The sequence below is a fragment of the Gymnoscopelus microlampas genome (genome assembly GCF_963454915.1).
Source record: "Gymnoscopelus microlampas genome assembly, chromosome: 8".
Taxonomy (NCBI): domain Eukaryota; kingdom Metazoa; phylum Chordata; class Actinopteri; order Myctophiformes; family Myctophidae; genus Gymnoscopelus; species Gymnoscopelus microlampas.
Window position 1 is genome coordinate 47,985,288 of NC_139945.1, and position 27,374 is coordinate 48,012,661.

Sequence of the window (27,374 nt, forward strand, 5' to 3'; positions counted from 1 at the left end):
ACATTTTTTGGTGAAGGCAAGCTGTATTCAACTACCTCTAGCTAAAGAACAGAACATGCTAGAAACTCACTTTTTCTTTCAGATGAAAGAAGAGATTCTAAGCTTTATTTTGAGATATTCTATGTGTTCATAGTCATAGCACAAAATGTCCTGTGTGTCCTCAAATATTAGTCAGAATGGTCAAAATCCCTGGCACTGAGGGAACCTTTTCTGAAAAACCCCTCTGGCAGGGAATGTGTTAAGACCTGAGGCGATTCTTTAAAAAGATCTAAATCCTAAAAGTTTTCAAAAAAAAAAAAAAAAAAAAAATAGCCAAAGAAATCTAAAGTGATGGGTTCCAGGACTTAATGGGTTAAACAATGTTTAAGTGTGATATAACAATATTTAAGTTAAACACATGGGCCCTATATCAATAAGGTGAACTTTCTGCGAAAACAGGCAAACATTTGGCGGAAATAGTAGATCAGCTATTTTCGGCCAAATGATTTGGTCTGGAGAGAGAAAAAGGAGGGGACCAAGAATAGACCTCTGTGGGACACCGATCAACAAAGTATAATATAGGATTGAAGTGGTTATCCGTCAACCGAAAATAGAAACGCCATGATCTGAGATAACTGGGTGGCGAGTAGCTTGTGGGGGACTTACCAGCCAGGTAGGCCACACTTTCAGTGTTGACTTCAAACTTGTCACATTTCAGATGCTTGCCGATGAGAGCCAGCAGCGTGTGGAGAATACGAACAGTCCTCGCTACGGTGTTGGGGGACGGGTGGCGGTAACCTATTTACATACACACAAACAAACACACATACAATCAGTTTTAATTTCGTCGACTAAAACGATGAAGAAAAATGCTTATCGGCTATCTTTTTTTCACAGACGTAAGCTAAATAAAAACGAAATAAAAACTAAGCTATGATGACTAAAACTGAGACTAAACATATTGACAATTCTTATCAACAAATAAAAACTAGACTCAAATGTTAGGGAGGGACTAGTGGAGAAGAGATCCAGTAGAACTAAAAGATAAGTCATTTTATGTTTGGTTGGGCTCAGGTGTTGCGCTCTGGAGCTGTAGCTCTGAGCTTGTAGATCGGCTATTTTCAGCATGCAGCAAAGTGTAAAATGACTATGAGCCATTACGACACCATCAAGGCCTGCCAAAATATTCTTTTGACGACAAAATCAACTGCACATTTAGTCGACTAAAATCTTATGATATTTAGTCGACTAAAACTAGAGTAAAACTAAAACCTTTCAGATGACTAAAATATGACAAAAACTAAATAAAAATGTATTCAAAAGACTATGACTAAACTAAATCACAATTTGCTGTCAAAATTAACACTGCGTACAATTTCTTAAAAGAATTGAGTCGGCCGCATCATGCAGTACACAATAGCATGGGCTATTTCTCTCATATACACCTCTGCAGAAAGTCTCAAGACAAGCATTAGCTTCAGCTGTTGGTACACAGTTAGCTGGACAAATGTAAACAGAGGTGAGACAACAATAAACACAGACAGAACCATACAACAACAAGACCTGGTGCTGCTGCCAATCTCTGCATAACCAGCCCAAAAGGACACATTGTCAATAAGCCTTGTTTGACTCATTTAAGTATTTACACTCTGTAAAACTCTCTGAAGAAAACGGCTTTTCTTCACAGAGTGGCGTAGAAACTTCACTGACAGGTGTGTCTTGTTTATTTTGATTTAGCGTCAGACAATTTAACCGCAAAGAGAGATGGTACAATAACAGCTTCCTTAAACCCATTAAGACCTGAGGCCGCTTCTAAACATTTTTTAAATCCCAACTGTTTTTTGGAAAAAAATATAAAAAAAACATTTTCACGATTTTTCAAAAATAGCAGATCTACAAGCTCATCGCGCGGCACTCGGTGCCGCGCGATGAGCTTGTAGATCTGCTATTTTTGAATAGCCAAAGAAATCTAAAGTGACACAGATGCGTTCCAGGTCTTAATGGGTTTAACCCCAAACCCACAACAAACGTTAAGTCATAAACATTTGGGACAACAGCAATGCATCAGGACTGCAGTTTCCAATACACAAGGGTGTCACCCTTGCATATAATACAAATACTTGTAATTCACTGTAGTCCTATGGATCATAACACAATCATTAACAATGAACACACACACACACACACACACACACACACACACACACACACACACACACACACACACACACACACACACACACACACACACACACACACACACACACACACACACACACACACACACACACACACACACACTAAAGAGCACTGTGTATTCCAGTGTTTGCGTGGAGGTCTATGAATGCTGGCAGCAGTATGGGGGTCTTTACCTTTAAGCAGGTGTCCCACAAGGGCAAAGTTGAAGTTGGAGCTGAAGTTGAGTCCTACAAAGTGATCCATCTGCTTACAGTGCCACTCTAAAGGGTTTCTGATCTCCATGAACACCTCCTCTGGACTCTGCAGGATCATGCCAAGATTATACAAGATGGAGAGGGAGAAAGGAGATTTAGGACTTTATGGTTGGTAACAGAAGGACTTCTCCTTTCACAGTGGTGCAGTGATGGAAGAAGTGCTCACAATATTTACTTAGGTAAAAATAGTAATACTCTGTTAAAAGTACAAGTCCCGTATTCAAAATTCACTTGAGTAAAAGTACAAAAGTATTGGCATCAAAAGTAAAAGCACTCAATATGCAAAATGTCCCGTTCACAATGTGTCGCAAGCTTGTAGATCGGCTGTTTTCAAATAGCTAAAGTATACATAGGGCTGAACTGGTTAATGTGTGTTTCGTAATAATAATCAAAATCTACAAAGTAACTAGTAACTAAAGTTTTCAAATAGTTGTATTGGTGTGAAAAGTACAATATTTGCCTCTGAGATGTAGTGGTAAGTAAAAGTACTGAAATTTGGAAATACTCCAGTAAAGTAAAAATACCTCAAAACTGTACTTAAGTACAGCACTTGAGTAAATGTACTTTACACCACTGCAGTAGTGCCATCCTTCAGCATCCATCAAAAGGTCATGTTTTATATTTGCCGCCCCTGTGAGGTGGTGCCTTATAGCAGTATATGTCCGTTTGTGACTGACATGCACAACAATCAATCAGTAATGCAGTGTGCAGACAGCCAGCGATGTGCCGCTATTTCATTTCCTCGTTCTGGTTCAGCTTTCCGGACAAAAGACACAGAACCATACGCATCGCCATCATCCAACAGCCAACCGTATGCAGGCATTTCATATTTTACTGAGTGAGTCCTTCAATCCAAATCAAGTAACAGTGACAGTAAAATGTTTCATTAGTTCCATTTTCATATGCTGTTGCCTCCATAAATCTATAAAGTTTAACTAGTGTTAGAGCTTGATTCACAATCTCTCGCTCCACGCTTTATGACAAGTGTAAATTAAGCTGGTTATAACTACTGCACCGGCAGAGAAGCCAAGTTGAAAGGGAACGGCCTTCATTAGTTCTTAGTTGGAAAGATAAACGCATTCAAATTGAAACATTATATTTTATACATTTTCGAAACCATGACTCAGCCTTCACTTTACCACTCCCAGTCCTTTTATCATATTACTCACTCAAAGCGAATATCTGGCTCGTAATATTCAAACAGAAAGATATTTCTGATATTGTTCAAGTGTAAGGTGTATCCAGGGTCCATCTGAGACTTGCCTAGTCTTGTCTAAAATATATATCTTTTTTTTTAATTTAGACTGGAGAGTAGAGAGACAAGAACCTAAGGGCAGACAGGGAGAGAAGCCTGTAACACAGGTACTCTAGGCCAGTGTTTCTCAACCTTTTTGGTGCCAAGGCACACCTGGCATAACCAAAAGATCCCAGGGCACACCTAGATATACGGTGTGTGTGTTATATATATATATATATATATATATATATATATATATATATATATATATATATATATATATATATATATATATATATATATATACATATATATATATACATATATATATATACATATATACATACATATATACATACATATATACATACATATATACATACATATATATATATATATATATATATATATATATATATATATATATATATATATATATATATATATATATATATATATATATATATATATACATATATATACATATACATATATATACATATATATACATATATATATATATATACATATACATATACATATATATACATATACATATACATATATATATATACATATATATATATATATACATATATATATATATATATATATATATATATATATATATATACATATATATACATATATATATATACACATATATATATATACATATATATATATATACATATATATATATATACATACATATATACATATACACACACACACACACACACACACACACACACACACACACACACACACACACACACACACACACACACACACACACACACACACACACACACACACACACACATTATTGGGCAGGTATAAAGAAACCTTGACCATTATAAATATATAAATCTTTGGCCTACAAATAAACTTGGGTCAGTGCAAGGAATGGAGGAGTCTGAAAACCTTCCCAAAGTAAAACTTCTTTGGTAAGTATATTTGGTACCCAATATACTTCTAATATCTGATAATAATATCTAATAATATGATCCTGATAGCATTATTGCGGACGCATGCGCTGTTGCCCACTACAGACGAACACCAAAACTCTCGCCCCAAAACAGTCACCCCGGGGGAAATCCGGTGGTATTCACCTGGTATTCCTAAACGTAACCTCATTAAACTATGCCTAAACCTAACCTTATTCCTAAACGTAACCTCAGCTAAACTAATAATATGGCTAACCCTAAACTTATTTCTAATCTTATACTCAGTAAAACAAATACAGGAATATAAGAACCGCTGGTCCGCGAAAAGGAATGGGGGCGATGGTGTTTGGGGCGAGTTATATCGACAGCTCCGCAGCGCAGCATGAAGTTACAAGCGATTCTCTCCGTGGAGGAGTAATTATTAAACACCAAACTACACGGGTGACGTTGACACAAACAAACTGGAGTGATTTAGAAGCACTTTATAAGAAAACTAACACTTAAGTGGATTTAACGTTAGTAGGCCTGTATGTGTTTTATTGTTGGACATGCGGCAGGTAATAACATGGGTTTTTGACAGCCCCATTTCTTCCCGATTTGGCGCATCTGCTGAACGCCGTATCGGCCCGTTCCTGACTGAGTACCAGCCAGTACATGTGATGGCCGCATGAAGACAAAGCCAAACATTTGCATTCCTATGGGCGAGGGTCGATTGGCTGTGCCTGCGTGTCCGCGACAGACTACGAGCTCAAGGCAGCGGCAGTGGGGGGGGAGGGGCTATTTTTCACACCTTCAAACTGCGCGGCTCACCGTAGCATTACCGTCGGCCCAAATTGGGCCGAATTGCCAGGGTTGATAAACACTGCTCTAGGCCCCAATACAGGTTACCCGACCTCCTCAAAGACATGGAGGTGAATGAGAACATTAAGACATGTGGAGAGAAAGTGATGAGGTTTAAACACATACACAAAATGTATACACATGTATACAGTATCTGCATTTGCTAGTGTGTGTGTTAACCTTGTCATTGAAGACGCGATGTGTGTCCAAGGTGTGGAGGTTCTGCTCCAACAAGGCTGTTCCAGCAGAGTACAGGTTGATCTCATCCAGCTGAAGAACAGCCACAGCCACCCAGAACAAGGCCTTGTGCATGGGAGACTCCTGAACACACACACACACACACACACACACACACACAGGATGTACAATGTAATTATCGATGAATCAAACTGAATTTTAGCAATCTAATAATATTTATAGTTTTCTGTGCTGTTTACCACTCCTTGCTTCTATAAGCCACTTTGACAGACCGCCATTATTTTTCTAGCACTGTGGCTCGCTGATCTTTTCCTAAACAGACTATGTTTTTAAAAAATGGGATCAGTACTCGAACCTGCAACGCGCTGTCAGGCTACATTGAGCCTAGGTCCTCTTTTTGTTCCCCCAAGAGGAGCAGGAACCAAATACTTTTCTTATATTAGGGTTCACTCATTAAATACAATTTTACAATTTACACCATGACGCTGCTAGCCAACGTTGGCCTGTTATTCGTACTCTCAGTGAAGTTCGGAAGATAGAAGCGGGATAAACAATAATTATGCATACATTCATGTAACAGCTGCAGAACCGTACCTTGATGAGGAGAGGCTGCAGCTTGGTCAGAGCAATGACAGTAGCCTCTATTAACACCTGGCTGTTGTAATTATCTGGTCCCTTCAGACAGCTCTCCAAACCCTGAGTGAGAGAGAGGGAGGGAGAGAAATGGAGAGTGAGAGAAACGGAGAGTGAGAGAGGGAGGGAGAGAGAGAGACAGACATATTCATGGTGTGTAGATAAAGAAAGGGAGAGAAGGAGTCAAAAGGGATTGGAAAGAAGGAGAAAGCAAGAAAGGAAGTGAGCGGGACAGAGAGATAGAGATGGAGAGAATGGGAGACAGATAAACCCATGCATTCATTAGACTGTTGAATTGGCAGCCAGGGGGTTTATGGTGTTTGCATTGAACAAACCTATAGACATCCAGCATGACAATGAATAGAATATTATCAGCTCTCTGAAAGCTATCAAACAACGACACATGGCCAAATATGCTGTGTGTGTGTGTGTGTGTGTGTGTGTGTGTGTGTGTGTGTGTGTGTGTGTGTGTGTGTGTGTGTGCACTAACCCGGTCTATGCTGAGCAGAGGGCTGGCCTTGCTTAGAATGCGGATGATCTGTTTGATCTGTCCGTGAGACACTCGTTTACTGATACAACCAAACACAACCAACGCTCTGGGCTGAAGAGAGGGGTTGTACTGGAACGCAAACCTGGACACCGCAAACCACACACACAGAAAAAGATAAGGGATTCACACTCATTGTGTATGTCCTAGGATGTCTCTGTATTAAACATAGGATAGAGGTCCATACTTTTGTGCGAGTTCTGTCCACTGGTCCAACCACTTGCATGCTGGTATGTCTCTCATACACGCCTAGTAGAGAAACAATCAGTACATGTTTGACAAAAAAGAACAGGTATGGCTTTAAAAATAAAATGGTCAAGGCTGGTACACACAGGTGTGTGCGTTCATGTGTAACATGTCTACATTGGTGTGTGTGTGTGTGTGTGTGTGTGTGTGTGTGTGTGTGTGTGTGTGTGTGTGTGTGTGTGTGTGTGTGTGTGTGTACGTGTGTTATGTCCACACAGGTCTAGCAGTGATTTAGTCATTTGCTTTAATTAGTTGAAAGAGTAGAGTCATTATAACCTCATCCTATGACTGAACTGAAAAGGGGGTGCAACAGTTAAACTCGATTTAAAAAAATATTCGGTTTTGGGGGGAAACTTTGAATTATTTTTTCAGACGTTTTAAAAGAAATTCAAAAATACAGAAAATCTACAGCACATCTACAACCTCACAACGTGTCACAATGTGACTTTTGTGAGCTTGTAGATCTTCTATTGCCTGTATTTTTGTGCAACACTGTTGTAAGATTTAAATAGGGTTTAAGTGGTTAATCAGACTTAATCAGTTGATTGATTCAATTGATGAATATTTTTTTAAGCACACTTCTTGACAAGGCTCAATTAATCTAAAAAGTAATCGATAGAATAATCACTGAGAAAATAAATGGATAGTTGCAGCCCTCCCTCACCTCCATGATCTCCAGCAGGGCCTCGGTGACGGTCTCCAGGGAGGAGAGGGCAAAGGTCTCCCTCTCGTACGAGCCTGGCGAGAACGAGCGGTCTCTGTAGCTGGAGCGGAAGGCGATGACGGCGGCTGACTTCACCTTGCTGATCCCAAACAACAGGTAGAACTTAGGCAGCGAGAACTCCGTCAGGCTCAGACGCAACACCTGTTTAGTCTCCTCTGCAATAAGGGATGAAACAAATAACCACCATTACTGCTCATGCTCATGTTACATCTATGGGTGCTACTAGTGACTCTTTTCATAATCAATTAACCTTGTTAATATTTGATTAACCCATTAAGACCTGAGGCCGCTTCTAAACATTTTCTAAATCCTAACATTTTTTCGGAAAAAAATATTTTCACGACTTTTCAAAAATAGCAGATCTACAAGCTCAGAGCGCGGCACTCTGTGCCGCGGTATGAGCTTGTATATCTGCTATTTTTGAAGAGCCAAAGAAATCTAAAGTGACACAGATGCGTTCCAGGTCTTAAATGGGTTAATCCATGCAATTAATTTACACCACGCTGGTAAAATAACCCTAACAAGTCATGGTTGATTATCAAATATTTATTAAAAAATGTCACCTTTAAACCCAACACAGCCCAATCAAACCCATAATATGACGCACAATAGACACAGAGGTGTCAGACTGCAGAACATGCTCTACATTGATACAATTGACTCAACTAGACAGAGCACATTATGAGAAGTGAAACATACTCCATACTTGACTACACAAAATAAACTGACAAAATGCCTCTGGGCCAATTTCTGGGTTCACCGCACAGACCTGTTGTATTAACAAGCATTTTTGAAGCACTAGAAATCAAACGTTTTAGGTTCAATGTTTTGTTAAAGGAGAGTAGGCTGTCCCCTCCATTTTGTGGTTAGTCTTTATTGAGTCGGACAGCAGGAACACAGTCCAGGAGACAGGCACAGGAGACATTACTGATCATGAAAATCACGTAGTACAGGCGTAGAGGACTCACCGCTGAAGTTGAGCTGGGAGCAGGTGCATAGGGAGTGGATGATGTTGATGACCAGGCCATGGGTGGACGCTCGCAGGGAAAGTGGCCCGGTGGCCACCAGCAGGGTCACCACGTGAAACAGGTAGGGCAGGTGGGCCGCCACATCCAAAGAGTTGTTGAACGACAGCATGAGCATGTACCGGGCCAAGATGGCTATGTCGTCCCACATCAGGTGCTGCTCCAGCGTGGGCGTGGGGGACAGACAGGTCTTGTCGATTATCTTACACATCCGACCGATGACCTGGGATGAGAGAGATAGGGTGGGTCAGTAGATGGTTAATGATGCTTTGTTTGAATTCCATTTAAAACTGATGAGGGAGGGATGGTGAAGCGTTCATAGTATGATGGTGAGAGTTCCATAGTTCCATAGGGCCCTCTGATATCTGACTGAAACATTACTAGAAGCTGAAGAGCATGAGAGTCACGATTATTATTATTATTATTATTATGAACACGTTAGTTTGAAAAGCAGTTATTTTAGGTTGGCGACACCGCTAATTAAGGCCTGAGTAGCCGAAACGCGTCCATTTGCCATGACTGCTGCTGCGGTAATTAAAAGAATTAAAAGATTCACCTTATGAGTGCGGATTGTTTCTATAGACTGGCACCATCATACTACGAGTATAAATTAGGCATACATCACACGCCTGAACCAACAGACAAACCTGTTCTACTTTCCTTTCTCCAATTCAAGGGCACTGCACTGTGGTCACTGGTGACCAGCAGCACTGTTTGTACAAGTCTAAGCCTAAATCAGACAAACTGTGTTGGAGCTTAGCCAGAGTATTTAAAAGCCTGAGATTAATTTGAACTCAACAGGGTCCCCAATATCTCTAAGCACCATCACTAAACCAACAGACAAATTGAGTTGGAGCTCAGCCAGCGAATTTAAAAGTCTGTGATTCATTTTAACTCAACAGGGTCCCCAATATCTCTACTGTATAAGCACATGAAATACATGTGAACAGATATGGAGAATTAAGGTGACTATGATCAAGCAGTACACTACCAATGAACAGATTTCTCTATCAATCAGCTTGTCATTTTGGAAATGTGCATTTTGTAGGGAGGGGCATTTGAGCATTTTTTGTAAATGTGTACACTTGGGAGTATTTGCAGGTATCCATGGTTACCTGTAGCGCAACGTCATATTTACACAAATTAACATTGCAGTTCTCATCACAAGCCTTGGTCACAGCAGCTGCGTCATTACGTTATATGTTGCACAGTACTTGACTAAAGCGAACAAAGCATACAAGTCTACCAGGTGAACAGCATCCAAATAAAGTTACACTGTCATATGTATTTCCCACAATGTGGTTTCCTAGTCGTCTCTTTATCAGCTAGGGTTTCAGAGCAATGTCTTATGTTTAGCGAGACACTATTCGGAGAACTGCAGACAGTCACTCTGAAAAACACATTTAGCAAGCACTGCTAGAGCAGGACAGTAGAGTATGGGTTACAAATTACAATGATGTAATATTTGTATAAATTACATTATTCAGCTATTTTGAATTTCCAGTTAATCAGTCCTGAATGGATAGTGATGTATTTTCATGTACACAGTTAACCACCATGTACCCGCCCCATCCCATCCCTAATAATTGAATGCTGGTTTTAATATCTATGACAAGATAAACATGGTTGTTATCCGTCAAGAAAATGTAATTGGTTAAAGTCTGGGGTGACAGAGGCTGACCGGAACAGACAAGGGTCCATTGTGTTCAACAAGACTGGCCTGTCATGACATCAGTTGCGGCTGGCCATGCCATCCACATAGAGCCCGCCATGTGGATAATATGAATATAAACACTTAAAAACTGTCATAATCAACTTGATATCCTAAAATACTTTCCAAAAAAACCTTGATAAAATACCCCATATCATAAAGGGGAGGGGGCCCTGTATTTCAACACCAATAGAGAGTCTGTTCATTTCTTCTTAGGCAAAACATCTTCACAATGGCTACCATTCACTGCCATTCCTTACAGTGTGCGCCATAATAGGAGCCGGGGCCTGGCTTTGCTATTGTGCATCTGGGCTGTGTGTGTTGTATTTGTTTATCTCAGTACGAGGGTGAATTGGGATACAGAGCACACAGATAGATGATGGACATTGAGTGGATGACTTTGTCACTTTGGATACTGTAACAACAGGAAAGGATTCACTGGTAAAGGGATATATCCTCAAGTGGTAAGCGTACTTTAATTTAATTTGGCAATAATTATTATTCAAGATCAAGATTTAATTTGTTACTTCTCATATACTGGTACACTAGAGTAAAAGTAATTGTTTCCAGGCAACTCCTCGACACTGTACTGAGTGCTATTTTCACTATAGTTACTTTTAATGTATTTAGCTTATTTTGATAAGTATACAGCTATAATACAATCTGTATTATTGTTTTAAATCCAAACTATTTGCCATTTGTCACAAATTATGAATGTTCACACAATGCTACATTCCAATAATATTCATTGATATGAAAATGAATTGTGATTAGACTGAAATGTAATAGTTTAAAAGACAGTTTTATATGGTCAAGAGAAAAGTGTTCACTGATGTCTGTCTGGGACACAGAGAGAGATCCCACATCTTTGATAAATGGGTATATATTAACATTGTAGCAGTTTGTTCCTCTCTGATTGGCAGTATTTCTTAAAAAGTGTGTATTTGTGTATTAGAACTCACTTTCTGTGAGTGGATGATACAGTGCTTGTTTGTTAGAATGCTCCAACCAATCACAGACGACATACAGTATCTCTTCTGTAATCAAAGGGAAACACTAATCTAATGTGTACTCCGTCGTACGATGGTGTCATCATGGCGCCAAAAAAAAGCCAATCTACTACTACAAGCTCACATCTCGTCGGGACACATTATGAGCTTGTAGATCGGCTATTTTTGGCACAGGACGCCGTTAATATATAAATCAGGTTTTAAGCCTAATTCGGTGGCTAGCTTCAGACAGTTCTATAAAAATCTCACATGCACAAAGTCTACCTCCAGTGAAAAAATAAGAACCGGGAGCCACTGTCGCTATACACCTGATGTGGTGGTAGAGTTCAGAGTGGACAGTCTCACCTTGCTGGAAACCAGTTTGACATTCCCTGAAGCCAGAGCCACTGCCGTATCAGCCATGACCTCAGCCTTAATGGAGCCCAGACCCCCTGTGGCACTGGTCTTTATAAAACTGTCCAGAACCACGTCCAACAGGTCCGTTATCTGAGGGTAAAGTGGAGACGATAAGAAAGGTAAAGGGAAATGACAGAAATACACAGGGTAAAGCCTCCCATCTTTATTGTATTTCTTTGCAATCGTATATTTCATAAGCTTTACAGAGTTATTGGACTTGGGGGCATTTTGAATTAAGTACATTAATGCTGTTTTACAGTGTTCCACTGAGGGGATGCAATTATGACAGAAAGTCAGTTCAGTTGCCATCTAGCTTCTCTGATAATCAATACATTGACCGCTCAACAGATACTATATATGTTTGAGATTATCCCTTCATTAAAAGAATGCAAGGAGTTTAGCTTCTATAATATCTATGCAGAGGTTGTTGTCAGATTGAGAGAACGTCTAGGTATGAAGGCTCACCTGTCCCAGGCTGCCCCAGATCTTGGCCTGGATGGAGGGGTACATCTGCTTCTCATTGATCGTCATGGTGATGAGCTTGTCCAGGATGGCGGTGACTCGCTGGCGTTTGGCGTCGTCGTTATGCTTACAGAAGCGTACCAAGTTGAGGAGCCAGGGGGTCATGTACTCCAGACACAAGTGTTTCAGCTCAATACCTGACAAGATGCACACACACTCATTACTCTAGAGTCAGACAGACATAAGATACAACAGAAAATGTCCCTTAACACAATTTGCTAAATCACAGATTTCTCAGGCTTCAGTATGGAGAAGCAGGATTCTTTAAATTTGGGAGAGGGGACGACAATGGCACAGGACATGAGCCGAATTCAAACCCATCTTTCTTGACCTTGTGCTTAGGCCTGTCCCTATGCGGTACACACTTTATTTATGATTCTGACAAAGGACACAAGACACATGAAGTCCTGTATGTCAATACTCTGCGTGTAGACCTGCATTAAGGGTTAATTGCCTTCAAACATCTCATGCCAAGGAAAAACCCGAAATGTGTTGAAAAAAATGCATGTCATTTTGCAAACAATATTCAAGTATGCATTTGTCATTTTCTTATGCCTCATTTAAGTGTCACACAAGAAAAATTATGACCACATTGTGTGCAGATATGTCAGTGTGTGCCTGTAAGCAGAGTCACACATACATGAACGTTTCACACACATTATGCACATCAAGGACAGACTGGGAGATACCATCAGCTCCACTGCCCTTGGTGCATTGATGGAGCACCTCCTGAATATGGATGGATGCTGCAGCAGAGAGCAGGAGGGTGTGGACATGAACGAATGACAGGAAAGAGGCAGACCTCAGACCCTACGTTCCTCAGCTCAAGATGGATATGGCAATAAAATAAAAAAAGTAATGGCTCATACATCATCAGCTCATGACACGCCGTTGTGGCTCGTACTGCATGAGTCTGTCTCAGTAGGTGTGTGGTTGTTTATTGAGCGAATGCATGGCCTGTAATAGAAAGAGTGGGCGAGCGAGCAGATGGCCTGCAACCCAGTGAGAACGAAGTGAGTGATACGTGACAGAAGGAGTAGACAGCTAGAGTGTGTATTTGTGTACGTGCATCGTGTGTTACTGCCAGAATGCACATTTGGCAAGACATGCTGAGTCACACCATTGACTTACTGGATTTGCTGAAGCCAGAGATGCACTCTTCCAGGAACTCCAGCGTCAGATGGGGCTCGTTGGCGGCCAAGGTCTTGCTGATGGACACTATGAACAGGGTGTTGTTAGCTGGGATGCACAGACCCGATGTCTCCAGGAGCTGACCCTCTATCTTCAGGTTGAAGGTGCAAGTTAAAGCACACAAGAGGTTGTAGGCTGCAGACCTGTAATACAGTAGGGACAGAGACTACTTTAGGGTTCCTGAGACCTTATGAGAAGGAGACCCAAGTTATAATGTGGTTTGGTTCGGGACACCCAGTGACTTTTTTTTACCAAAGCAAGCGTGAAATTACGTTTGATAAAGTATTGATCTAAATGGCAACTCTGCAGAAATATTGCTAATTGTTAGTGGGGTCAAAACTTACAAGGGGTTGTTTGAGGCACAGAGGGAGTAGTAATAATAAATAACTGATGCCAAAACTTCATTGAACATCACCGACAACATGAACCATGGTCAAACTGATACGTAATCCACAGATTACAGATCTAACTATGGGCATAAATGGCTTCTTACGGTGAACACTTGCATCCCAACACACACACAGTTAGGTCCCTTCAAGGCTAACCTGAGACTGGGGTCGGAGCTGCCCAGGTTTAGCAGAGCAATGTTCAGCAGGGTCCCGGGGACGTCTTTGGGTCTGATCTTCGTGTGCTGTGGGATGGAGTCAGGCTGCGATAGCTCCCAGCGTGTACGGATGTGGATGATGGACTGGACGATGGCATCACACTCCTGATGCATGAAGGTGAGCGGGGTGCCCTGATTGGCCATGGTCAGGGTGAACTGGCTCTCGTCCACCAGGCAGATCTCCTCGATCTCTGAGGCGTAGTAGACGTCATTGAGGAAGACAGGCTGACCGAGGACACGGGTCCGCTCTGCAGATGTCACCTGTACCGCTGAGGAACCCACCTGATGTTTTGCAGAGATAGTTATTGTGCTGGCACCCAGGGCTAACTAGAGTCACACATACTTTCACAATTTAATCAAATCACCTCATAATCTTGTGCTAAACCAACTTACCTTCTCTAAACTAATCCTGACATCCAAAAGTGAAAAGCAGGGTACAGACTACAGTGACATCACCCGGCACCAATACCACCAACAGAAGAAGGCCAGTTCAGTATTCTGCTTTTCACCCTTTTAATACGTTTGTGGTTTGGCTACTCTAACAATTCTGCCCGAACTAATTTAGAACCAGATCTTAAAAAATAAATGAGTACAAAAAAACAAAACAAAACAAATGCACCAGTGGTCCATTCAAATACCTCTACTACTCAGGCTTACCTTAATGGAGACCTTGGTGTCTTTGTGGGCCAGCTTGAGGGCATTGTGGAACACCTTGAGGTCTTCTTCCAGGGCCAGCGTGGCCGCAGGCAGCTTCTGCTGGTCGGGTTCAATGTGCTCAGCTAACTTGCCCGGGGAGTCGATGAACTGGAGCCGCTTGCTGCCCTTCAGGCCTGTCAGGAGCCTCTCATGGTACTTGGTGTACTCTCTCACCCAGGTGTTGCAGTTGTACACATAGACGGCTGCCACGTTTTCATAGGCGAAACCCGGGAAGACCACAAACCACTTGGATAGGAAATCGGTCTTGAATCGATTGCTGGGCCCCACGTGTGTCAGATCCACCACGATCTCATAGGGCTTGGCGTAGTAGGGTTTGAGGGTGAGGAGGACATGATAGATGAGCAGGTCACCGTTGATCTGACCCGTTTTGAACCTGAAGACAGGACAAAACAAAGGTCAGTCAAATCATCGAGCATCAAGCCTGTTACAGCAGTGAGGAAATGTTCTCGTTTCAACATGAGTGGGTAGCAAACTAAAAGCCTGCTCAAAACACAATTTATTCATCTTTTTTATTTGAATGCCTGATTTGGAAGAGGCACTGAAATCTCATGGCCTGCTTGTAGTAATTACACACACTTCAATTGTAGACATCAAAATGTAACAATGTACATGCTTCCTTCTTTATCTTGTTTCTCTTACAGAATGCAATTAACCTCGGTGGTACCAAGATAGAGGCCCAAAATAACTTGGCTGAATAAAGAAGGGACAGGAAGTGTGTGTTCATAGTCTCTCAAGAGTGACTCCGGTTTCAGCAGGTGTCTCCTCTCTCTGATATTCACACATCTTTCACTCCGCTACAGACCAAGAAATTACGGTAAGTGTTACACATGCTCATCTGCATTTCTAATAAATAATCTTTTTCTGAACTGGCATTGAAATCAAAAATTCTAAATGGGGCAAAATTCTCTCTTGGCAATGGATAGTAGAAAATCTGTGACAATCCATTTCTCCACTCTGAGTGGAAAATCAACTTATAAAAAACAATCTGTCAGTAGTACTTGACCTTCCTTTTGAAATACTGTAGCTCCAAAAACGTTATGAAAGAACTTTAAGAAGGCAGGCGTGTATAATTCCTCAGGAAATTGGGGCATAATATGTGGAGAAAAAGAAGATCCTGGGAACAGCAGTACATTAAAATTCATGTTGAGTAACACTTTAACCACTTAAACCCCATTTTGGTAACCGGAGTCCCTAACCGGAGACACCATGATAGTGTCTTTTCTGTTTTCTGTTATTGTGGGGAAAGCTTTCGCTGAAAATAGCCGATCGACAAGCTCACAATGCGACGCGTTGCGTCGCATTGTGAGCTGTTGGGGTGTAAGTGGTTAATAGCAAGTCCAGTTGTAAAGTGCGACAGTGAGAATAAGACTTATCCAGGCTAATTAACATGGAAATTAGGGAAGCACAAAGTTTCGATTAAAACTCCCCCCTGAGTTGGAGTGAGATTAACAGATCCCAACTTTCCCTGCAGTAGTCAGAGAGAAGATCGATTATACCATAAAAACATTATAGCCGTTTGACGATATTTCATCATCGGACTAATAAACTCTTCAATTTCACCAGTTTGAACAGAAGTTTTAATGATTGCAGTTGTTTTTTGGTTCTTTCTTTCCTCCCATTACAGAGCACAATGGAAAACTCTGCAATATCCGTGTGCCTGTTCCTCCTGCTCAGACTGGCAGCATCTCCTGTCACAGCAAACCAAACCGATGTAACAATACACCAGCCTTACGTCAGCCCGACAGAAGCTCATGAGGAAAAATCAACACCCGGCGCAGAGTCTCATCCCGCTACTAGTGACCAGACTGACCCCTTCTACCCGGTTCCCGACAACGCCACCGGCGCCGACTGCCTGATCGACACCGAGATGGGGGTGATCGCCGTGGCCTCGGCAGGAGCGCTGATCCTCTGCCTCCTCGTCATTACCGTGGCTCTGGGTTGCCAGGTGTGCTACCTGCAGCGCCGGGTGCGTGCCCCGCGCCACTCCCGAAGCAACGTGGACCTGGTGAGTGGCACGGGGTACTGGGGAACGGACCGGCCCGAGGCAGAAGGACTGATGGGACCGTGTGACGCCAGCGTCATGCTGGAGGAGGTCAGGGCAGACAGGGAGGTGGAGGAGAAGAGGAAATCAGGGGAGGAGCAGGGCGAGGCGGGGCTTGAGGAAGGAGCCATGGGCGAGGAAAACGATGGCGAAGACATGCCACGGGCGCCGCTGCCGAGTTCCAGCTCCAGAGACTCGTGCATGGACAACCCCAGAGATCTAGAGGACATGCCCCTGGTTGTGTGAGGAGGATGGAGCGCACAGTGCCAAAGTACAGATAGCAAAGTGCAACAGCTGAGCTCCAGTCAGCGCAGAATCCAGGACAGCTCAGCACTACACCTCAATGCAATGTTCTATTTCTAATCTACTGTACTTCATTCAAATTCCCGGCAACAACTCTTAGATTACATTTCTCATGGTTCATTTGGGTTATGGGTTAAGTTAATTTCACACTGTACTATTACATTTGAATATGTTATGGATTTGATGCATGGTAGTGTCAGGTAATACTCAAATGTATCCATTACTAAAAATATTTTTTTTAATTTTTGGACAAGGAGGACAAGGTTGGTCAGCGTAATTAGGATTGTAAAAATGTAAATGTGTGTCAGGAATGTGAACTGCACAAGTTAATTGCCCTTACAGGTAAGGTTTGGAATATTAGGATGGGAGAGTGACTCATCTCAAAGAGTCTCCTTGCCAGCTGAACCCCAAGGGGAAGTGAAAATATTTATATTCAAGGAAATGCCACCCCAAGGGAGGTGTACATTTTCCTTATATCAGATGCACACTGACAAAGCAAGCAACATGGTTTTATATTGCTTATGAATAAACTTTAATAGATCTAACAAAGGGGTACAACATTATACTACTATTATGTTGCTTACAGACATCCAGACAAGACCACAGTACTTGGTTATGCATATTTTGTTCACTTTCCAACATACAGCAACATACAGTATGCTAACATGCTGTATAACAAATTAAAGCGACTAGATCAACTTTAGACACACAAATGACAACAAGAGGGCAGCATAACAACACCCAGAGCAGCAAACTGATTCAAGTGTCATCCAAAGCAATCTCAATCTTTGTCCACATTTTACACCAGAGACCTCGTGCACTGCACTCCCAACTGTAGTGTGCACTTTTAAAAAGCTTTGTTACTATGACAGGCGAAGAGCTGGGTCAGTACATCCTTCAAACTTCTGTGCTGACCTTCACGTATCAGTTAAACTGTTCTCACAAGTCTTCACTCTACTGCAGACTTCCTTTTGCAACTAAAGTTTCTAACTCTGCTCTACTGTATGTAAAATCTATTTAAGCTCTGGATCCTTAATAAATCTTTGTTTTTTGAATAGTCTTTTTTTTTCAAATCAATGGAAACTAGGGGTGTGCCGATACACTAATTTCACGAAACGATACGATACGATATTGGGCTCACAACTTCGATACGATTTCGATACGATACGCACTTTTTTTATTATGAAAATATATGGAGGAGAAAAAAAGAAAATGCAAACAAATAATTCTGTTTTTGCATTATTCAGACATGCAAACTTGTAGCTTTTCAGCTACAATAGCCGTTTTGAATCCAAATAGTATGACACCTGACCCGAAAAAAAAACATGTTGTCACTCTTTTCACTTCGGGGCCGTTTGCATGCCTGATTATTGTGATTGTAAAAAAAAAATAATAATATTTTTTTTTTTCAAAACGATACATATCGTCGCGAAAACGTATCGCGATATATCGCGGGACGATATATCGGCACACCCCTAATGGAAACAGTTATCAGCTTTAGTAAATGGCTAACCAATCAATGTGAGGCAAAGCGTTACTAAAAGATAGCGCTGAAGCAGATGTTAGACGCTTAATTGTTCACACTATTAAACTAATCACATGGTTCTCCCTTTATGGGTTCCACTGAGATAATGAATTTAATCGAATGACTGGCTGCTGAGTTGGCCTGAGGCAACCTTATGTCCTTTAATGCATATCTACGAACTAAATTACTATTATCTGAACATGTCTGACAAGCATGGAGATGTCAGAAAGAATAAAATTAACAACATTTTTCAGATTTAGCAAGCCCAGTATTTTGACATGGAACAATAATAATGTAGATAAAATACAAATGTACCAGAAAAATTGCTTTTCAGTGCAGCTGTTTTAAAGACATTTTAATCTGAAATTGATCAGACATGCCAACCAGTGCATTTCATGACTATGTGCGGGGAATTACTGTTATAAGCAGAAATCAATATGCCATCAGGCCACAATGGTAAACAGGTATTTGTTCTTCCCGGATTCATAAATACATAAAGTGTAAATCTATTTATATTGAGCAAAGTGAGATCGGGTGAAACATTTATTCCTTGGAGACAATCAAGGTCTAGACTTTAATTGAGTTTCATAGCGGATATATAATGGTAAAGTAAGTAAGTGTAATGGACAGTCTAATGTTCATAGTTTAACAACTATAAACGCGAAAGTCCTGATGATATGTATGAAATTGCTCAAATAATACTGAATATTAAACATTACAATGGAAAGGCAAGCCCAAATGCAATGCATGCAACAAATTCAAAGTGGCCACTTGTTGAAGTGGCCCACAACACTACAGGTTTGTGTTTCATACCTCTACATGGAGATATGAAACACTTTCACAGGGAACAGATTGTTTCTGATGTTATGACATGCAGTCAGATCTGCATCTCACACTAACGGTTTACGACATACAGTGAGTCAATGTGCACAGCACACCCAAAGACACAGAAGTCAAAAGGCACCCAGGGAGGTCTATTTTCACTTCAGATGTAAGTGTGAGGAACACTTACACTTCCTGTAAATGAGGCAAAAGTCCTCCTCAACTCTCCCTCCTTAGTTAATGCTTTATTTCAAACATGGGGCAGACAACTGAAGGATAACTATTTCTAATTTCACACATACCGGAATAAGACCACTACTGTGCTGTTCAGGTTTTGGTAAGTACTTTTTTTATACAATAAAGCTAAGGCACACACAATAACACTAGGGGAGGAAGTTACCACCGACTTGCAAATGCAAATTTCTTTTGCTAAATTCATTCTACCAGTCACATGTACAGGAACAAATGTCTTGCTTTCATAAAGAGGGACACGGTTGGTCAAATTTTAAATTAACCTCTTGAATTTTGGAATTTACCAGCTGTTGTGGCTGTGGTGGACTGCACTGAATTACACTGTCTTGAATAGATGTAGAACGGCTAGAGCCGACACTGGGGCGAGGTGGCCGATAAAAGACTTAAAAAACATTAGCTGAGAATAATTTAGTAACTACATGAGGGTTAACGCATATTTGTACATGTGGGGTTGATTGTTAAAACACCCAAACAGGGAAAGTTATGTTAATCCTTCCAAATGAATGTTAGTACAGTATTAGGGGGGAATAAATCCTTGTTCTGTCTTCTATGTGGGTATCTGCATATCAAGGTTAATTTCTTGATGAAACATTTATTTATTTAAGCTTCAGAGCATACTGAACCACTTGGTGCATTGGCCGTATGGCTGCAACACCCTGGTTCAGATTCTGGCTTAGTGACCTATATTGCACATCATCCCTTCTCGTTGTCATCAATAAACTGCTTTTCTTCACAGTCTTGTCGAAATAAGGCAAAGTCAACAAAAAAGTGCACACAAAAAAAGTGCACTACCATTATGTTGTGGAGAAATCAAATAATGTCAATTGTGATGCATAAAATCTACCCCACATGGAACTTCAAAATACAATGCCTACATAGCTACATTTTGAGGAAATGATGATAGGCATCAGGTTTCAGAACACTGCCCTTTTGCTGAAACTCTCTTGCACAATTTCTTCATGAGACAGCATGTTTATAGATCCCCTATCATGCTTAAATGACAAATTATATTTTGCTCTCTTCCTCAGCTACCGAGACAAAGCAGAAACCAGTCAGAAAAGAGAACAAAAGTATGAAGGGACTGCATTTTGTGTGTGTCATGTGTGTGTGGCTGCTGCCACAGAGACTACATGGCACAGGGACACCTGCACAGACGCTTAACGTCGTAAATTTGACTACTGCTGAGGTAATGGTGAGCGAAACAAGACAGCCTTTTTCAAACACGGCCCAGCAACATCGCACCTCTGCATCACAGGCTCACGACTACCTATCAACAAAGAACACAGTCATGGCTAAATCATTGTCAACAGGTCCTTTGAGTTCGAGGACCAAGAGAGCCTTGGCGTTAGGCCAAACAGATGGACAGACGACACGACCAAACAAGTCTTCGGCAAGTACTTCAGAGAAAATGGAAAGCAAGGTATCAGGTGGCCAAGTCAGTTCAAGTCCAATTCAGGCCACAAACAGATCTGCCACTCCTGGAGCATTAGAGCATTCCACCACATCCTTAATCATTCTGAATCAGTCTATGAAAATCCAACCATCACAAACTCCAAGCAAGACAAGGCGTGTGGCCTTGTCTCAGACTAACAGCTCAACGGTTGGAATACAGTCCACACAAATGGACTCATCAACATCATCAACACCAGCTTTAATTACTCAAGCAGAATACTCCAGCAGCTTCTCCCAAACAGAAGGTACAGACGAGACTGTCTCCCCTACTGATAAAGATCTAACCGGTCCAGCACAGAGTCCTGCCAATGCCACCTCAAACACAACCCCTCCATCTACTGAGCGACCAAAACCTACAAGCCATATTTCCACCCGAGGGACATCTGCCAGGCCTGCTGAAAATGACTCAACAAGTCACCAAAGTATATCCAAAACATCCAAGGCCTCAACAAAGCCAATGATCCCCACCACCAAGGCCAAGAAAAAACTGAGTACTCCATCACCAAAGCCCCGAAACAGGGCAAATTCCAATGAGAAAAGTCATGCTACAGCAGTGGCAGTGCTGATAGGAGGGGCACTGGTGCTGATGATGTTTGGCTTTCTGCTGATCTATCTGAAGAAACGTAAACTCCGAAAGCAGCAGGCGGACACGGCAGACTGGGCTGGCCCTTCGCCATTTCTCGACAAGGGACCTGACAATAATGGCCAAGTGGAACGGAGGTCATCCAATCGAATCTCTCTGTCCGGTTTCCTGCCACAGAGGCTCTCCAAGAGGCTGTCCTTGCTCAAGGAAGTTGAAATGGAGCAAGAGTTACAGGTAATTACTCCAGGAACTACCTTTGGAAGGGACGTGAGGGAAGATGAGGTAAATGCAAGCAATGGGACTGCTGTGGCTGTTGTAGAGGTGACACAGCTGCAGGAAATCCACAACACAGAGAGACCTCCCTCTCCAGTAGCGTCCACACCTCCGCCCGCTGCAGCCCCTTTGGTGGATGTTGACCTTGAGGAGCATTCTGCAACTTCCTCTCCAGAAGGATCATCACCAACTAATGAACCATCAGCCACACCTCCACCTGCTGCAACACCTTTAGAGGATGTCGACCTTGAGGAGGAGCATTCTGCAACTTCCTCTCCAGTAGCATCATCGCCAGATAATGAACCCTCATCCACACCTCCTCCTGCTGCAGCACCTTTACAGGTTGTCGACTTTGGGGAAGAGCATACAACTCCCCCAGCTCCTCCCGATGCCACAGGAGATAACACTTAATTGCCACAGGATGATGACCCAATGCCAAACTTAGATCAGCCCAACCCGAGTCTGCCCCCCTCAGATTCAGCAGTTAATGGCACTCCGCCAGGTCAACCCTAATTGGGTTCCACATAGCAACACAGGAAACACACACGTGCATCCTTGCCACACAGAGAAACCAAAATATGGAGCACACCGATACCCATCAATGTCACCACTGCAAATATAAGGACACGGTGACAAATGACATTCGTTCTTTGACTGGAAATAATTTACATTTGCACAGGGACAGTAATTTATTCATTTTGTTACACCTTTGAAATTTGTAATGAGTTGAAATGGTTTAGTCAAAACGTATTAAAACCGGGAAAGAATATAATATATATATACATATATGGCAACATACGTTTTTTCAGAAAAATCTTAGGATTTAGAACAGTGGTTTAGAACAGTGGTTTTCAAGTAGCAGATCTAGATGCTCACAGCATGTCACTTCGTGCCGTGCGGCGAGCTTGAACATCTACTATTTTTGAAAATCTTTGAAAATCTTGAAAGTGTTAAGATTTTTTAAATTACTTTGTGCCGCGCTGCGTGCTTGTACATCTGCTATGTTTGAATTTATTTAACATAAATCTTTTCTGCTGGGGGGGTCCCTGGCACAAAACATGATTGGTTGGGAAGACAGGGGTATGCTTGCTACCACGGAAATGCGCAAGACCACATTCATGTCCTTGTTTACAGTATTGGTAGCAGACAGTATTAATGCACAAATCTCAGAACGTAGTGAGACACAAAGTGCGATGTGTCGCTCGACACTTGTAGCGCCAAACACAAATTGGCTTTCCCCCTGGAAAAAACCCACACATAAACATCTGACTTTTTTCTTTAGTGGGACAGTTACAATCAGCATTCATTCCTGGTCGGGACAAATGACTCTTAACTTAAGTAGTCAGGGGTTTTTATCCGTTTGAGCTCCAATTGTTAGTGGTCGGTTTTGGACCTAAACTTGGATTTTAATAATGCAAATACAGTACATTTACAGTATTTTATAAGTGAATTGATGAATGGCCAGAACCAACAACAATTCTTTACAAAATGTACAGAGAAGAATCCCCCCGGCCCCACCCCCTGATCTAACAAACAGAGACTGAAAAGTGTCTTTGGTGTCTGAAATTCATTATATATCCCTGGAAAAAAATGGTGTTCAAAGGTGTTCAAGCAATTCATTCATTCTGCCGTTTTTATTATTAGTAGTTGAAAGTTTCACATCCTACAGCAGACTACATGTTTGTTGTATTACAACTATGTTCATGACTTTATTTAACATGAGACACCAGACACGAAAAGCAGAGAGGCATACTCATCTACTGGCAATGGGAAAGGAGTCACACGCCTATTATAGCTGGCTGTATTATATTCGCTAATTTTGGTGGCAAAGGGGTATTACTGAGAACAAGGTTGAACTACCCAAGAGATTAACGTATGTTTTGTTTCACCAGTGCAATAAATAAAGCTTGTAAAAGAAGACTAAAGCATCCTGAAGTGTGGTCATTAAAATATATAATTGTGCAAGAAAACAATGGCATGCAAGCAGGGAGGAGCAGAGATACTAGAAGTGAATGAAAAGCACACAGAGGGAGAGACTCCGAGAGGCAGGCCTGACACCATTAGAAAGTGAGTAACTGCAATGCTGCAGTACTGTAACTCCCTGTGTAGATCAGTGCTGCCGGCAGTATAACAACCATACAGAGGAACATCACCATTAGCTAGAGTTAGAAATGTCAAACATCATTTACAAAAATAAGCTCTGCAGACCTGAAACCACACCACTGACAGTGTAAAAACAACTTGCCCCATTGGGTCATTGAATGGTCGATTCGGACACATTCTACGGTTTGGAATCAGCATCGTTTTCTAGCAATGCATGCTCTGTTCATGCAGCCTGAGACTGTGTGGAGGAAAGCTACAACTCCTCTGGGTGTTGAGCCCAGGCAACATTGTACTTCTACAGATCTTGTTGCTAGGGGCTGGGGCATAACTTATCCTGCTGGTGGTGAAGCATCTTCTGCTTTACCCGGAAGTGTCAGCAACCACCAACACCCGCCCCACCTCAACCTCCCAACTCTGCACACTGTCACATAGAAACCGCTTTACACTCCAACTAATAGTTGGGCTTAAAGATACAGCCAGCCTGCCTCTAGATGCCATACGCTGCTCTGAATACTGTGTGAGAGAATGTACCCTGTGTTTGTATGTGTTGTGTGTGAAATTGTCTGTTTCGAGATATTATATTCTGATATCAAGAAAGATTTCAGAAGTCCTTGCATTGATATTGCATCAGATAGAAACAAAGGGGGGAGGGGGTAGAGGAGAAGTAGCTGGTTGAGTGAGTTCACACAATATGCTCATTTCAGTTCCATTTGACTTCTTACATGCCAGCCAGAATGTAAGCCAGTCATATTGTCCATCTTTGTGTGTCCCTCTCCCCCTCCCTCTCTTTCTCTCCCCCCCCCCCCCCCCCCACCCCACCCTAGAGCCTGGCTGGTCTCTGCTCTATAAGTAAAGTGTCTTGAGACAACTTGTTGTCATTTGGCACTATAATAAAATGTAATAGTACACAACACATTACTCTAAACTATTTGGTCAGCCATTGGTTTTCACACTTGTATTGAGGAAGTTGCCAATTCGGAAACAAAGTGTCAACCGTGTTTCCATTGCATGAGAAGCGTGTCACTTTGTGACGTGCAGCTTCCTTTGATTCAAACAAACTCAAATGTCAACATCAAAACACAAAAGCTACTTGGTAAAACATCCATCTTAACCGTTCATTGGTACCGTCAACATAAAGGCACTGTTGAGGCAGTCATTGCTGAGGCTGCCATGGTAGGTGTGTGTGTGTGTGTGTGTGTGTGTGTGTGTGTGTAATAAGAATAGATTCTAAAGTCCCTGAATCCACTTCACATTCTGAAGTTGGGAATGTACAGAGTACGTACCTCCCATTCATTGAAATGATGTGTATAGTGTAACGTATTAGACTAAATTATATGGCAAATTGTTCTGTTGTCATGAATGCATTTACATTTTCACAAGCCAGCTTCAAGACATCAGCATCGTAAACAGCTCAATTGTGGTAAACAAACTACACACTGCATCTAGCAAATAATATGCATTTCAATACAAAACTAAAAACATGCATGCAATACATTCAACATTGACATTCCATTTACCATTGCATACTATATATTTTGCTAGCAGGGCAGCTGCTGCTGGCCTGCTTGCTTGGCGCTGTCATCATAAAACAAAAGGCACTGGGCAGGGTAGTCATTCTCCCCCCTCTACCCCATAGCTCAGCACTTTTCAGCTCGGATAAGTTCTTCTTATTACAGCTGCCAGGGGGCTTCTTGACAGGTACAGAAATGGACCACATTACCAAAAATAGTAGACCTTGTAAAGCTGTGACAAGGAAAGTTCTCCTCTAGAGTAAGGACTGTGCCGGTGTAATCACTAAGGATAGGGTAAAAGATTAAATTATGTTTTTAAAACATTTTTAAACGCCATAATATTTTTAGAATCAATACATATTTTGATGTTCAAAGCCAGTGAAACAATGCTGAAACAACAATGTTTAGTGTGTGAGCATGCACAAGTCAAATAATGTACAAACACTGCAGGAGGGGCTATAGAAAAGACCAAAATTAGTAGGGTTCATCCTGCAATCTGCCTATTAGATGATGAGATACCCTGCCTGCAAAGTTGACATTTTGGTCTGAGGGTGGCACTAGAGGCAAGGTCATAGTGACCCACCTAGGGCTCATCTTCCGAAGAATATGAAAGTGCTCAGCAAGTACTGTGGCAATCTGCCCATTTTGAGACATCTTGTGTAAAAGTGAAGATTTTGATCTAAGGGTGGGGCTAGCTAGAGTAAATCCGGGAGTCACCAAAATCAGTAGGGTTCATCATCCATGGAGCATGGAGTTATATTTCATGGCAATCCACCCTGTAGTTTTCAAAAAGATATTGTTTGTTTGGGTGTACAGTGCTGGACGGACTGACCAACAGACACTATCCTTAGAGCCCCTAACACTAAAAAAAAAGAACATTTGAATATTGAAAAAGAATATTTACAGATTGACAAACTCAAAATCACAATACATATCGAATAGACACTACAAATCACCTCATAGCATTTGGAGGTCCCTGCTAATCGCAGCATCCAGCAAGGAAAGAGTAACAATTAAACAGCCCCTGTGCAAGATTGAATGATACCAAAATAAGGTGACAACAATGTGATACTGCAGCACCCAGACCAGCCGACAGACAGATGCGAGTTAGTTCAGTTGTCAGGCAGTACTGTGTGTGTGTGTGTGTGTGTGTGTGTGTGTGTGTGTGTGTGTGTGTGTGTGTGTGTGTGTGTGTGTGTGTGTGTGTGTGTGTGTGTGTGTGTGTGTGTGTGTGTGTGTGTGTGTGTGTTATGCATTTGTATTCAGCCAGAAAAATATACCATTCTAGTATGAACTGCCAGGCTGATGTGTCTTTGCTTTGCAGAACTACTAAGAGAAAACGTGGTTGCACTTTTAAGGGGGGCTCATGATGGAGAACTGTGAGAGAAAAGAAAGAAATAGAAGAAAGTGTGTAAGAGATAGTATCTATTACAAAGAGGAAGTCGAAGCTCTTGAGGTGTGTTTATTTTCTATATAGCTAGGGAAGTAGATAAATGAAGAATCCTTCTTTCAAATACTGTGTGCAA

At 41.7% G+C, this 27,374-nt stretch overlaps 3 protein-coding genes across 6 annotated transcripts in view; 2 read left to right on the top strand and 1 right to left on the bottom strand.

The window, feature by feature from the left end:
- Positions 1–27,374, bottom strand: part of LOC311050996 (neurofibromin) — a 122,007-nt gene that overhangs the window by 17,661 nt on the left and 76,972 nt on the right. For all 4 annotated transcript variants that reach the window (XM_084065306.1, XM_084065304.1, XM_084065305.1 and 1 more), the window contains 13 exons: positions 14,924–15,356; positions 14,208–14,548; positions 13,603–13,805; positions 12,415–12,608; positions 11,899–12,039; positions 8,776–9,055; positions 7,748–7,962; positions 7,025–7,086; positions 6,781–6,922; positions 6,252–6,353; positions 5,640–5,780; positions 2,352–2,478; positions 646–777 (listed from right to left, as the gene is read on the bottom strand). In XM_084065306.1, the coding sequence (XP_083921432.1) occupies positions 646–777; positions 2,352–2,478; positions 5,640–5,780; positions 6,252–6,353; positions 6,781–6,922; positions 7,025–7,086; positions 7,748–7,962; positions 8,776–9,055; positions 11,899–12,039; positions 12,415–12,608; positions 13,603–13,805; positions 14,208–14,548; positions 14,924–15,356 (2,513 nt within the window). The remainder of the gene's footprint in view (positions 1–645; positions 778–2,351; positions 2,479–5,639; positions 5,781–6,251; positions 6,354–6,780; positions 6,923–7,024; positions 7,087–7,747; positions 7,963–8,775; positions 9,056–11,898; positions 12,040–12,414; positions 12,609–13,602; positions 13,806–14,207; positions 14,549–14,923; positions 15,357–27,374) is intronic.
- On the top strand, positions 15,768–18,402 carry LOC311051002 (uncharacterized protein). Its single transcript, XM_084065327.1, has 2 exons — positions 15,768–15,797; positions 16,608–18,402. The coding sequence occupies exon 2, from the start codon at positions 16,614–16,616 to the stop codon at positions 17,268–17,270; it is 657 nt and encodes a 218-aa protein (XP_083921453.1). The 5' UTR covers positions 15,768–15,797; positions 16,608–16,613; the 3' UTR covers positions 17,271–18,402.
- LOC311050393 (uncharacterized protein) lies at positions 19,861–24,381 on the top strand. The gene is made up of 2 exons (XM_084064464.1): positions 19,861–20,011; positions 20,955–24,381. The coding sequence occupies exon 2, from the start codon at positions 20,999–21,001 to the stop codon at positions 22,643–22,645; it is 1,647 nt and encodes a 548-aa protein (XP_083920590.1). The 5' UTR covers positions 19,861–20,011; positions 20,955–20,998; the 3' UTR covers positions 22,646–24,381.

What these genes read in the sequence shown, in the direction of transcription:
- LOC311051002 (XM_084065327.1), top strand. Translation starts at nt 16,614, where the DNA reads ATGGAAAACTCTGCAATATCCGTGTGCCTGTTCCTCCTGCTCAGACTG.
- LOC311050393 (XM_084064464.1), top strand. Translation starts at nt 20,999, where the DNA reads ATGAAGGGACTGCATTTTGTGTGTGTCATGTGTGTGTGGCTGCTGCCA.